The 13,966-nt window shown below is 52.1% G+C and overlaps 3 protein-coding genes across 3 annotated transcripts; 1 reads left to right on the plus strand and 2 right to left on the minus strand.

The window, feature by feature from the left end:
- Positions 1-2,581: 2,581 nt before the first annotated feature.
- Positions 2,582-5,035, minus strand: PG998_014999 (reverse transcriptase; the record flags this gene model as incomplete). Its single annotated transcript, XM_066881815.1, has 5 exons — positions 2,582-2,585; positions 2,641-3,747; positions 3,966-4,760; positions 4,814-4,924; positions 5,013-5,035. The coding sequence occupies 5 exons, from the start codon at positions 5,033-5,035 to the stop codon at positions 2,582-2,584; spliced, it is 2,040 nt and encodes a 679-aa protein (XP_066723162.1).
- Positions 5,036-6,363: 1,328 nt separating this feature from the next.
- PG998_015000 (uncharacterized protein) lies at positions 6,364-7,226 on the minus strand (the record flags this gene model as incomplete). Its single annotated transcript, XM_066881816.1, has 2 exons — positions 6,364-6,371; positions 6,404-7,226. 2 exons carry the CDS (start codon positions 7,224-7,226, stop codon positions 6,364-6,366), a joined length of 831 nt encoding a protein of 276 aa, XP_066723163.1.
- Positions 7,227-11,680: 4,454 nt separating this feature from the next.
- On the plus strand, positions 11,681-12,470 carry PG998_015001 (uncharacterized protein; the record flags this gene model as incomplete). The annotated part of the gene is made up of 2 exons (XM_066881817.1): positions 11,681-12,136; positions 12,189-12,470. The coding sequence occupies 2 exons, from the start codon at positions 11,681-11,683 to the stop codon at positions 12,468-12,470; spliced, it is 738 nt and encodes a 245-aa protein (XP_066723164.1).
- Between the last annotated feature and the right edge of the window lie 1,496 nt (positions 12,471-13,966).

The raw sequence follows: 13,966 nt of genomic DNA on the forward strand, positions 1-13,966 counted from the left end.
GAATCCGGAAATTCCATCGCTCAACTTGCTGTCCATGCACAGCCTGCTCGGTGAACTTAGCAAAAGGGAAGCTTTGTTTCCCGTAGAAACGAGAGCAGAGCCCTCTTTCCACGCATGGTAGTGAAAAGAACGCTAGTCATGAGAGGGAGCCCCATGGGCTGCCTCTGTAAATGCTGTCGCTGCCTGCTGAAGTGCCGACAGTAGAGGAGGAGATGCGTTGTCGTCTGCCTCGTTCTGGCGCAATACCTACAGACGTCTGAGTCGGTTTTCCCTATGAGACGTAGGTAGGTTGCTATGTGTCCTATGCCTGTGCGTAGCTGGATATACGCGGGTGACACTCCGAGGAAATCCAGAGTAGTCGAAGGGCTTCATTGCAAACTTTGGCGTCTTTCTAGTCAACAATCGGTACTGCTTCCCCAGGCCGTGGGCACGCCGGCCATGGTCTTCATTCTGTTCTTCGAGGTCCCACAGTGCGCCGGGCACCAATGGAGCTGGACAGGATGTTGGAGAGATTCTGCAATGCTGTTCACTTGCCTGGCCAGATAGCTAGTTCCTTGCGTCTGCCGGAGCGCGACCTGGCTGTCGGTAAAGATATAGCAGGGAGTGTTCCATGATCGGGCAATTCGCAGGGCTTTGTGTATGCATGTGAGCTCTGCGTCCGCAATCCGGAGGCCTGGGCCCAGATTCCAGGAGTAGCATTTGGCTGCTCTCGTGTGCGGAGTGAGGGAACAAAGGCCCGCTGCAGCCCTCGTCGTGTCCTCTCGGGTGTCGAAGGAGCCGTCCGTGTAGATGATGGCTGTGTGCTGTGGGATCGTTCGGAGGAGTTTACGATGTCTCTTCGCTGCCTCCTCTTTCCCTACGCTGAGAATAACCGGGCGTAGGAGCGGGCTATACCATGGCGGGAACCAAGATTGGTCCGTCCTCTCTATGTTCTGTGACTTCGAGAGACTCATCAGCAAGAAAATGAGGGACTGAAGTTGTGTGAGGAAGGGCGTTGAGGGTTGAGAAAGGCCGTGGTTGTAGTTCCCCAGAGCGGGTTGGTTTCGTGGTCCGTTGGTAAAGCCTTGTTTGACGGGGTGGTTGTGGGGTAGCTTGATGAAGCGAAGTGCATACTGGTATGCGAGCTTCATGTGCCTGCATTCCGGCGGGAGGAGGGCAGCTTCGACCTCCAGTGCTTTGGTCGGTGACCTGGGGAAAGCTCCCACGATCGTGGCCAGTGCTTGGTTCTGGAGCTTCTGGTACTGCCCCCACAGGGACTGGCAGCCTCTTCGTCCGAACCAGAGCAGGGATCCATAGTCAGCCACCGAGCTTACACAGGCCACGTATAACTGGCGCAGGGCATTCAGCCCGAGCCCTCTTCGCTGGCGGGCGATGCGCTGGATGCCTTGGAGAGCTCCGTTGGCTAGGGTCAGTCGCTTTTCCACGTGGGTCCGAAACGTCAGCCCAGAATCGAACCAGATGCCGAGCCAGCGAACCACGGGCTTGGGTATCACCTCGGCGTCCTGGATCGTTATGGTGTCCAGCAGGGGTTTTCTGCCACGGTGGAAGTGAATCAGCTCTGTTTTTTCCACTTCGAAGGTCGCGCCCGCCTTGTCGGCCTTGTCGAACAGTTCTCTCAGGGCGTCATGAAGCATCCGGCAGTTCTTCTTTGCCGACGTCGAGCTTGCTGCGAGGGCAAAGTCGTCCATGTACGACAGCTGCAGCGTGCCATTCTGTGCGCTGACAAAGCGGACATACAGCAAGAAGAGGATCGGGGAAACAGGGGAACCCTGTGGCAGCCCCGAAACTGCGTAGGATTTGGAAAGCTGGCCGTTGAACAGCAGTCTGATTTTGCGCCCGCAGAGAAAGTGAGTGGCCCAGCGGCTCAGCTCGTCGGGCAGATGGAGCTTCCGGAGGGCCTGGACCAGCTTTTCCGGTTGGACCAAGTCGAATGCGCCCAGTATGTCGAGGAAGATCACGGTGGTGATCTTCTTTTCCTGGAGGCGCCGCTCGATGTAGTGTTGTAAGAGTAGGGCAGCGTCCATGGCCGAACGCTGTTTCCTGCCGCCGATCTGCGAGCTCTCTAGAAGGTCCGGCTCGACGTTTGCCAAGTACGCTAGCCGATTGACAAAAAGCTTTTCGAGGAGTTTGCTTAGACAAGGGAGGAGCGAGATGGGCCGGTAGGCCTTTGCTCTGGAATAGTCGGGCTTGTTACGCTTCGGCAAGACGACCCCGATCGCGGTCTTCCACGCTGCAGGGTGGTAGCCGCTGTGGAACAAGGCTTTGTAGGCTTTATAGAACACGTGCGGGATGGCCGCGTACGCCTCGCGGATGATCCGCCAGTTGATGCGATCCTCCCCTGGGGCTGTGTCCTTCTGCGGAATAGCCTTTTCGATCTCGATCGCTGCTAGGGTAGGCCATTGCCAATCGCCTTTGCTGTTAGATCGAGCCCGGCTTCTGGGGCCGGCAGGTGATGGATGCGGCAGTGGAGGTAGTGTTCGTGGCGATGGAGGGTGATCCGACTGCTGTATTCCCTTGAACAGGGTGGAGACTAGGGCCTCGCATTTTCCCGAGAACGAGTTGACGATCTCTTCTTTCCCGCTCACCTCGTAGCGTAGCGCGAGTATGAATGGGTCTGTTCTTGGTTTGGTGTAACTATACGCAGTGAATATCTCCTTGCCATTGGCCTCCGCCAGAAACGTAAACCAGTGGTCTGTTTTGGCCCGGTCGATAGCCTGGAAGTAGCTGTTCCTAGCCTCCTTGCAAGCTGTTTCCATATCCCGGCTCGGATCCCTTTTGTATCGTCGGAAGGCTCGATGATAACGCATCCGCTGGACGGTTAGGTCTGGGCACCACCAGGCTTTGGACCTGTCGCATGGTCGCTTCACTGGGATCGACCCATTTGTGGCTTCTTCGATGGACTGTTGAAGCGATAAAGCGACGCTCTCGAAGTCGCCTCGATCGGCTGCAGCATCTATGGTGGACTCGAGAGAGACAGCAACCTCCCTGAGTTGTCTTCGAAACCTTTCCCAGTCGGCCTTTTTGGTGCAGAACTGGGGCGGAAGCGGTCTTGCTGTCTGGTATGCTGGGAGGAACGCTCGGAGGCTGACGGCCTCGTGGTCAGATCCCGTACCTGGGAGGTACGACCAGTCCTGCCAGTGGAGGCACCGGAAGCCGATGGAGAAGGCCAGGTCTATCACCGACGTTCTCTTCGAGTTCGGCCTGTGGAATGTCCCACCATGCGACTCTATGGCAGCATGATCGATAAGTAGTGTGGCCTGGACCGACTGGAGATGACATGTAAGACGCTCGGCGAGTGGGGAGCTTTTAGCCAACGGGTTCCACCATGGGTGGTGGAGGTTGAGATCGCCTACGATTAGTGCAGGCGTGATGGGCAAGTGGAGATCGAGAAACCTCTGTACTGTCAAGGAACCCTTCTCATCGGCCTGGTTGTAGATGTTCACGATGTAGAAGTTCTCTATGGGCGTGATGACCTCCAGGACCTGCATGTAGGGATCGGAAACGAGGTCGAACCGGGGGTTCACTTCAAAGGGAAAGGACTTTCGGATGTAAGTCATGACTCTGGGGCGATTCTGTATGCTAGAAAGGTCCGTGGACTCTTGTGGTACGAGCGGTCGGAACGACGGATGGGAGATACAGCTGTACAAGCCGCTTCCCTGAGGACCCTTGTCTTGGAAAAGATAGGGTTCTTGAAGGCAGAGGATGTGTGATTGGTGCTCGAGGGCAATCTGGAATAGGGATTGCAAGCTATGAAGCCCCCGATTCAGGTTGTGCTGTACCAGCGAGATCGCCTCTAGCATAGCGCTTTGTACACTTCGCACTTCTCTTTGTCAAAGGCCGTGTGTCCAGTCTGGCTGCAATTGGCGCATTTTGCAGGCGCGTGTGTGCAAGGGACCTTGCTATTGCAGTCCTTGCAGCTGTGCTCCTTGGTCGGATGTTTCCCAGCGCAGTAGCCGCACACGTACCGTCCCCTACAAAGCACAGGGTCGTGGCCCAGCTTTAGGCATCTGCGGCACTGTGTCTTTGGTGTGAATGACTTGAAGCGGACGACCTGGAGGTGCTGGCCTTGGATCCAGATTCCGTTCTTCAGGCATTCGGTTCCGTCTCCCTCCTGGACGGCGAAGACCATGGACGAGTGAGCTTTGCCTTCCGGTTTGGACAACCATCGGACATTCCCCTGAATTTCGATGTCGTTGAACCGCTTCACCTCCTCGGCGAAGGAGGTCGGACTTAGCGATGTCGGGACGAAGTGGGCCACCAGCTTAGGCCAGGTATCTGGCTTTTCGGCTGCCGTGATCGGCCAGCCCTGGAAGACCTCTTGCCATCTCTGTTGCTCTTGCAGCAGTTGCGAGGCCGTGAGAGAGAGCGAGGTCAGGACGACGTTCCCTTTCGGGGAGGCGTGTACGCCCTTGATTGCATTGCACTGGAGTCTGGCGTTGATCCGGTCCCGAATCAGCACGGGGTCGAAGCGAGGAAGTGCTTGGTCTTTGTCTTTGAGAAGAACAAGAGTGTGCTCCTTTCGGTCGTTTTCTTTCTGTTGTCCAGGTACAGAGGCGTGTTGGGGTTTGGTTGTAGCTTGTCCCTTATTGAGGACTTCGCTGTAGGTATTCCCCTTTTGGGTTGGGCCTGTTGATTTGGCAGTCAAGATCAGCAGCTCCTTTAGCTCGTGTACCTCTTTTCGGAGGTTGGCAAGTTCCTGGAGCGCGTTGCAGCAGTCGGGTGTTATGTTGGGGCTTTGTGGGTCGGCGTCTTGTCTGTGGCTAGTGCTTCCAAGTTCTGGGTCGCCGCGGTGTAATCAAAGCCAGAGTAGGACTCCTTGGCCTCCTCTACGAGCCGGAGGGCTTCTTGGAGCAGATGGCATGCTTTGGCCTTCTGTTGGGCGGGTCTGTCTTCGATCGTGTTCTTTCTGGGCGGTTCGGTGGGGCTAGGTGTGGGCACGTTGCTGCAGTCCGCACGGACGACGATGGTTGGGCCTTCGTCTATTAAATGGTCTGGTGTTCGTGACCGCGTACTCCTTCTTGGAGTTGTCGGCCATGGTGACGACCGAGCAGCTCTGTTACGAACTGGCGGCATCACCGTCGCTGGTGAGGCTGGAAAGCGCCCGTGATAGTGGTAGAAATTACTGAATTAGGAAGGTACCCTCGATGCAAAAGAAGAAAAGGAGGTGGATTGGGTTTTGAGCTCTGATCTCGTTCCTACGGGAAACAAAGCTTCCCTTTTGCTAACTACAACGAACAGGCTGTGCATGGGCAGCAAGTTGAGCGATGGAATTTCCGGATTTTACTCTCCTGGGTTTAAAGGAGTAAGCCCTCTTCAGGGCTAGGTTTGTCATAGTGTCTGTCATAGCTAGGTAGCTGCATACGGACAATAAACTTGATTCAAAAAAAATCAAAAAAAACGTGGATTGACAATAGGTCAGTTGTTCGTCAGTCTAGCCAGATCGTTCCAGCATGCCTCCGGCTGTGTTTTTTTGACATTTTGAAATGTATGTGTATGTGTATGTGCGGCCGAGTACAACTCTATAAGGCTTCATTTCCTTTCACTATTCACCTAACGCCATGTACGTAAGACATCTGTCACTGCTAGCCGGTGCACCCCAAACGCAGTTCATGCACTGTCTCTGCTCGAACGGCAGCAGAAAACTTCGCTTGGCTTCTTTGCGTGATTACTAATAAGCTCTCTCCCAAACGCGCCAGGTTCGAAAAGCCTATTGAGCCTCTCCTCCGCCACATTCACGGTAGGTAGATTCAATGCATGAAAGCAACATCGTCAAAGTTTCGATGTCGCCTCTCTAGACCACGATACACGCGATACACAGTTCACCCAGCCGTAGACATCCATCAACTCGAGCTTTACCTTATGCAGCAATGGACATCCTACAACATACATCAAACATACACACAAGCCTCTTCCCAAAAACGTGGTTTAATGTCGTTTATTTTAGCCCACTTCTCGATGACTGAGTCACACAGTGTTGCATATGTGTGTTGTTGAATTGAGGCTTTACACTTCTCGCAATCCCACACAGGATACCGTTACTGAAGCTTGCACCACAATCATGACCTCGAAAAGGCTCCACATGGGATTCCAAAGTAACGAGCAATTGCCTCATGCCTATAGCAGGCGCCAGCATTATACGATTCTCTTCCTTGGGGATGGGCCACAGGCACGATTCGTGCAATCCTCGTATGATGGTGCCTAGCATATTAGCCTCGCACCGATTAACCTGGCCGACCTTGGGGCTGATACAGCTCAGGACGCCCGGTCTTTTCTCTATGAGCGCTTGCACAGCATCATGAAGATGATCCAGAAAGGTTTTGATCCAGTGAAGTCGTATTGACGCCACTACTTCTGAAGAACAAGTTAGGAGCCTTTCTTCGAACAACTAAGGGGCTCTCCTTACCTTTCAGATCAGCTGGCGGCATTACTTCTTGGAATCTGAGACGACATGCCTCGCCTTCCTTAGTCTCCTCCTTTACGAGATCGCCATTTGTGTTAGAACGACTGTAGTATGCTATGTCGGTAGCGAATTTGCACACGAGGTCGTAATCGCCCAATTCCCAAGCTATCCAGAGGCCCTTTTCGATCTTTTCATCTGATTTTGACCACTTGCAGTATCCATCAATGAGAAATATTCTCCACTGGCTGGCCCACGGCCTCAGCCAACGGACTAGGTCGTATTTGTCGCTCAAGACGGTGATTTGGTAGAGGAGGTCAAGGTCAATTTCCTCGGCGCTCGATGGAACCTTCTCAAAATTACCATGAATGATGTGGCAAAACACGGCGAACGCCTCATGGTCATCGTCGGGTAGCTCGACTGCCCATTGTCTGCCGTTCTCCCGCGTTTGGGACTCAGCGAACCCACCACTAAACATCCGTTTGAACACAGGGGATGCTCGGCACAATGTTCTTGAACACACTTGGAAAGTCCGCGCGACGCGGGTGTAAACCGACGTCCCGCCGGCTGCATCGCCCTTGTGCTCACATATGATTTCGCCCACCTCTAGGATCAGGTCGCCGTCGCAATCAAAGGTTATTAGCTCTGGAGGCTCACATTGATCGCAGCACTCCCAGTCGACTTTTTCTGCGTGCTCCGCCTTATGAACCTCGGTATTTGTTGCTGTGGCAGCGGCGCCATCCAGTGCTGTTTTCTCTTGACATAGACTGCCTGTGACTATGTCTTCAGTGCCTATGGTTATGCCTTTAACAGATTCCGGAACTGTCATTGTGAAGTCAGTAGTGGTCTTCGTCATAACCACAAGGTGCTGAATATCAGGTAGGTCGATTCTGGCGCATTGGAACCACTGAATCTTATATATGTCTCTGATGCTAGGTTCCAGCTTCCTCTTGAAACATCTATAGGTTTCTACTCCACAAGTTGGTACAGCCCCTGTCCTCTCCCCACCTACCACCCACCACACAGGCCACCTACGGTACGACAAGGTCTTGTAATGCAGTGCCGCCATGCGGTTGAAAAACGGAGACGTTCTACATATTATGGGGAGGAACCGTTAAATATTTTTGGTAGAATTTTGAAAATCAAGGTTTGCTACCTGTATTCAAAATTGACCATCGCATGGAAGTTATTGTCGCTCGGCCCAAGTGCAAAAAAGCGCTGAAGCTTGGAGGTGGAAGAAGCGGGCTAAAGGAGTGGCTGCTTTCGTCAGCCACAGGAGAAGGCGGCTGTGCTACGTGGGGCCGGACTATTACAGGCAGAGCTTGAAACAACAACAAATGCCATGGCTAGCTTTTATCCGACATAATGGAGCAGTCACGAAAATGACAATTCTCATTAAACGCGCCGACAACACAGTGTAGCATCCGCTTGACCATCGCCAACATGACCGCAGTCCGATACGGCACTTCCTGGCACTCCGCTCAGGACACGGAGACTTCGACTGATACCACCGGAAGTTCCGGTACCCGCAGAACGAGCGGTGCATCTGCCGAATGCTGCGGACGCCAGAACACATAGTACACTGCCGAAAAACGAGACGGTACCAGGCCCGATGGCCGATGTTCGACCCCGAACCGAGAACTTTACAAGAATACTTGCAATGGATGAATCGATATGGCAAGCCTATAAGGGAGCGTTGGGTCCCATGACTTGCTGCCTCTCGTCGGTGGCCGGTCTAAGGAATGGTGTATTGATGATACGACGGTTCGCTCCAGTTGTTACGAGCCCTGTTGAGGCGTGCAGGGATCTAACCGAATGATACCCTCGTCTCGATTCCTTCGTGGTAAAATGGCTTGTTACTCTGTGTGCAATTGAGTCAAATTCGGTAATACTCGTTTTTAATGCTTGTTGCGGCAATGTGGACTTTGGTGGAAGCAGACCACGACTAGGATAGAACTTGAAACGGTATGATGATATATAACTTTCAACGGAATCATTCTAAGTTGGCAAACCAACTAAGGACTGGCATGCGACTGACTAAGCCGCGCCAAAGATGTACGGGAGACTAGGAGTTGCGATGATCAGAACCATGACAAAAGAGGCCTCGTAACCGTAGTCTCCCAATGTATAATCGACGTATTCGCAATAGAACCAGAATTTTCCAGTGGCAAATCATACTCTCTTTTTGCTGCATCAGATCGAAGAGTCTCACTGGCTGTTTCTGGTCCTGAGTTCTGTTTGCCTTTACTGTGATGCATAACCGGAACCGCTGCTCAAGTGGTATTGAGAGACAGGCATGAACGCCCGACGGATAGCTTGTGATGCTTCCCATACCTGTTCTCGTGCGCAGGACAGAGCCTGATGTTTCCCCCGCTCCGCTTGTACCATTCCGATAGACGTCGGTCGCCTCGGAGCCTGAATCACCCAGCAGCGTATTCTCCTTTCGCTGCATCCGTCGAGAGCTCGAAGTTCCTCGCGCGCTGTTTCTGGTCCTGGCTTCATAGTTGCTGCAGACCTGTTGGCCTAGCAATGGCGCACTAGCGCACTAGCTCAGCAAGCGGGCCAGGTCTAGAACCCACCGTTATTAGCCCGCATTATTTCAGAACCAACTCCCGAATCCTCCTGAACTGCGCAAGAACCTCTCTTCCTCAAGACACGCTCGAGTCGAACAACAGGAACAAAGGAAGGTAATGAGAACCCGCTGCAGCCCTGTATTTGTGTCATTGTACTGTAAAATTCAGGTTCAGCGTCCGGATTTCAGTCCGCACTTTCTTCTCGATTGACCGCGCGCACCTCTAGCTTTAATCTTCCCGAACCGCGCCAAACGCCCCGGTGAACCGGCAACCCAATTGGCCCGAATCGCATCGCTTGAGCCTTATGTAAGCAATGCATGACACCTATGCTGGTCGCATCAGCCTTGTCTCCCTAATGAAGTTTTGACCTACATCTGAGCGAGATCCTTTTTACGAACTAGTCGATGATGTAGTTACGAGGAGCGCAGCTGGTTCCATCCAAGATCTAGACCCCTTGTCCACTGTTGGTCTCAGCGGCAGTACATACGCCTTTTCGTGGCGCCATAACCGACATTCGCCGCTCCTGCTTTGTCGTATATGGCCTCTAATACGGAATGCTGCCCAAATGCTGCTGTTTTTCTTGCGCAGTTATTCTTGCGCAGTTCAGGAGGATTGGGCAGTTGGTTTTCAAATGACGCGGATTCGCGAACCAGCTCTACGCTAATAACGGTGGGTTCTAGACTTGGCCCGCTGGTTGCGCTAGTGCACCATTGCTACCTTCCGACTCTGCGCCCCTACAGCAGCAAGGACTAACAGTAGTCAGGACCGGAAACAGCCCGTGAGACTCTTCGAGCTGATGCAGCAGAAAGACAGTACTATATGTTACTGGATGATTCTCGCTCCATTCGAATCGGCACACCACGTCGAAAAGGGTGCAATTGGAGACTACTGTCGTGCGGACCAGAATGGTTGTTTCGGCCCCCACAATCACTTAAAAATTGGAGGGACCCGAAAGTGAGCATCGACCCATCTACGCTAACAACGGTGGGTTTTAGGATGGAAGCAACAGGTGAATACAGAAAGTTAGAGGTGGATGAGAGCAAGGCGACGAAAGATAATGGAATCTGCAACTCACTGACGGAGCCTCGACCCCATAAGTGGTATTTGTTTGGCCAAATTCGTGCGGTACTGTAATGGGGCTTTCCAGTTGGGAAGTACTGGTCCATAACTTACACCCCTGGGGAGAGGCGAAGTTCTGGACGAAGCACGACTTGTGAGGCATAGCCATGCAAGAGCCTATTAGCAGCATCTGACTGGGAGCAGACATGGCGGAGGGTCGAAGTGAGCCTGCACCGAAGGCGGCCGACAGCATGTGATTTCGGATCTTTGGCCTATTCGTGAGCAAGCGGCTCATCTGCAGCTGCCGTCAGTCCGGACTCTACGTGCGGGACGTACCACCGTGTCCTAGCGTAGATTCTGGCTCAGAGGCATTCTACGTCCTACAGTCCTCCATTCGGAGCCAGGTCAGCAGAACGAGGTCGACCGGGGCTAGGATCAAGTTCTGGATTGGCTGCTCCCCACCCCCGAACTGCTCTAGCAGCGCATCCGCCCCCGCGCGTGAACAGCCCTCCTTTCGGTGCTGGTTCTGGCTCGCCAATTTAGACGCTGGATGGTTTCGGTGCGCTACTGACTGTCCCGTTCCTGAGCCAGTCTAGATGCCTGCAGAATTGCATGGGCGACTTCGCATGCATTCAAACCTTTCCTGGAGATATTGCCGGACGAAGGATATCAGATGAGTACACAGCCTGGTGCATACGTGTTTGATCGACTACTCGAATCCAAAAAAGCATCTATTGTATTGGAATACACCAGCAGCACCTCTCCCCAAGCAGACCTTATTCGAACCTCCTTGACCACCGAAGATTTATGCTTCATGACTGCACACCTTGACTTCCTATCACTCGTCGAGAAAAGGCGACAGACGGATCGCGATGCAGCCGTCCAGACATCCCAATTAGAAATGTTAAAAGAAGAAGGATGGGTAGTATTCGATAGTCCTAATTCGGATTTCTTCAGATGCATTTCTTCGCGCGACACTCGCAGACCGTATGCGCGTTTAAAAGGGCCATTGAATGGTTCACGTCTAGGCAGCGAAAGACCGCCAGTGGCTCTACAATACCACACATCCTTCAGCAATGAAACGGTCCAGTGTAGAACTGAATGAGAAACTTTCAGCTAGTTAAGGAACCCACTATTCTGGCCCACTCAGAAAGTACCTGACCTACGCAGGCCGGAACTCTTAACTAAACAGGTTCAACCGGTAATAGCGGGCTCCATAACGACGACCCTGACGGTGGTGTCTTCGACCTTATACGAACGGGCTCTTTGACTGCTGCCAATTTCCGCCAAGTTGTAGCTTTCCGGGTTTTTTGTTTGGTTGCCTATATACTTGCTCTGTGACAATATAGGATCATGTCTCGCCTATATCCGGCTAATGTGTTGGGACATTACCCCGCATTTTACGACCGGTTCAGCCGGAATCTGTCATGTGTGAAAGAAAATGAGACCCGCTTAAAGCATCATTACTATCTACAGCAGTTTCTGTCTTTCCAGCCACTTGCGTTATTCAACAATTTGTGTTATGTTTCCCTGAAGTCGTCTAAGCTTCGACCGCAAGTTGATATAGCGGCAGCGCACTCTCTTGCATCCTTTGTGTTTCTCACTAGTTACACATTCATCCCACTCCCGCCCTCCCATATTGCTGGGCATTATGGAGCAGGCATCGAGTCGGATCTCTACGCTAGAAAGTTCGTCACTCGAAGGTCCCCAACCAGTCTGGCAACCTTGCTATTACCCTACCAACGAAGTGTCATCGCTCAAAGAGACATTTGGGAGCCGCCATGGCGTTCATTTCATAGGATTTACAGCAAACTTTCGCTTCTGCAAGCTGGCTGTAACGACTGAAGCTGCGGATGTATTTCGCGAAGGATCTGTCCAAATTCAATGGGAGGACCAAGACGCCGCGGTAGCGAAGCCGCTAGTAACTTTCGCCTCCATCCAGGGAGAATTAGGAGTGAAGACAAAAGCACTACACAGCTTCCGGACCAATGCTATTTGGGGCATTGAGAAGTACGGCAGACAATTAGCACCGATCTACCGAAGCGACCCGGGGTTTTCGCAAGTTCAGCTTCAACTCGAGAGTAGTATTTTGGTCAGCGACATCAAGGTAAGTCTGGCCCCCGAGGCCTACAGTTGATCAAACAGCTCACCAGTGATAGCGGTCATCTTCAGGAATACAGGAATTGTTTGCGCAACTCCTGATCCAGGCTTGCTTGTATTTAGAAGAGGCAACAGATTTCGTCCGTGTAATTACGGCTGAGCGCATTGTTGGACAATGCCAAGTGTTATTTATTGACAAGCCAGACACCCTGGATAAAGAAGGGCAAAAGGCCAGGCTCTACCAAGTGGCCTTGCTTCGCCGTCTCTTCCAGATGGCTGGAGGCCAGGAAGATGAGCTGTTGTCTCAAACTTATCCACCCCCCGGCCGGGAATCCCTATAAAAGCCTTCAGTTGCTGGGTATAGTAGTTGGAGTTCCCGAGGGTTCCTTTCGCAAAGCCAGTGGCTTGAGCAATATGCTTCCACTGCTGTCCCGCTGCGAAGCTTTCAGGAACGGGCTCCCAACAGAAGAGGATTTAGAACTAAGGGCTCAACAGCTACGTGAACGGGTGCTCGGATTGCCGCCAATTGTGAGGTTTTCCCAAGTCGGGTTGAATTCTGACTTGTCGCCTGCAGAGTCTACTCGCAGCGAGAACAGATGAATTCTGTTTTATCTTCAATCCGTTAATCGCATCTGCAAGCTAGCGGCTTACGTATACCTTCCGATACGAGAGGATCAGCTTAGGGGAGGCACCTAATGTTTCTTTTCTAGCCCATCTTTACGAACTTTCCCGCTTTTGTTATGTAGTTATGCAAAGCCACGATGAGTCGCTTCATCTCGCAATCTTTTATCGGCCGTTTCCAGTTCCCAAGGCTGTCGTATTTGGCCACTGACTTACTAACAGCTCCTTCATCTATGGCTGAGACAGTGCGTCTTTTCAATAACGCTGGCAAGATGATCACGCTGTTAAGGAGTCGTATGAAGAGGGCTATAGCAGGTATGGCCCAAAGCATTAGATGTTGGAGCATGACAGGCGCATACACACCAAATATTCCACTGAGTCTATGTAGTCATCAAACTGGAGGCAGTTCCAAGGTTTTCTGGGAATCAATCCAGAGTCTGTTTGGATTTCCACAACACAGAACAGCCATCTTGGGATTGAAGATATTACAATTACCCGCCTCGTAAGATACTCTTTTAGCTAACAGGACAACAGGCCTCTGCGTGATGTATCGTGGCCTTGACCGTAAGCTCATGTAAAACTGCATGCAAAACCGCAGTGGATAGAGATCTCGGCAAGCTGGCACTGAGACATCCTACAGAGCACGGGAAAGAAACCTCGCGGCCTTGGCAGTAAAATTGCGGTTAGAATATAGAAAATGAAGGTCTAATACCTGTATTGAAGGTAGATTGTTGTGACTGTGACCATTGTATGGAAGCTATGGTTGTTCGGCTCGGGTGCCAAAAGAGCATGAATATTGCACAGTGGTAGAAGCGGGTTAAGGGGGTGGCTGCTCTCGTCAGCCACAGGAGAAGATGGCTGTGCTGCGTGCACACTTCCGTCCATTACGCACTTCATCGACGGTATCAATGGGGGAACTACCCCGGAGAGGAAACATTTTATTCGTCTGTGAACTACGACTGCATGTAGGAAGTGCGCTTAGAGCTTGAGAGACAACATATTATGTACCCGCTCATTGTCTTGAAAGACCATATACTCACCTAAGCAAGGCTGGAAACAACCACACCAACGTACACCAAGGGTTCAAGGTGGATTTGGTTGATTCTGACTAATAAAAATCGAAGCTGGGTGGGTGTACGTGTATTAGGTGTAAATCAGGAGTACACCAGGTGGATTTGGTGTGCGTCAATGAAGCTATTCAGGGCTATCGTCAACC

Source organism: Apiospora kogelbergensis (assembly GCF_038363985.1).
Source record: "Apiospora kogelbergensis strain CBS 113332 chromosome Unknown utg000018l_segment0_segment0, whole genome shotgun sequence".
NCBI lineage: Eukaryota > Fungi > Ascomycota > Sordariomycetes > Amphisphaeriales > Apiosporaceae > Apiospora > Apiospora kogelbergensis.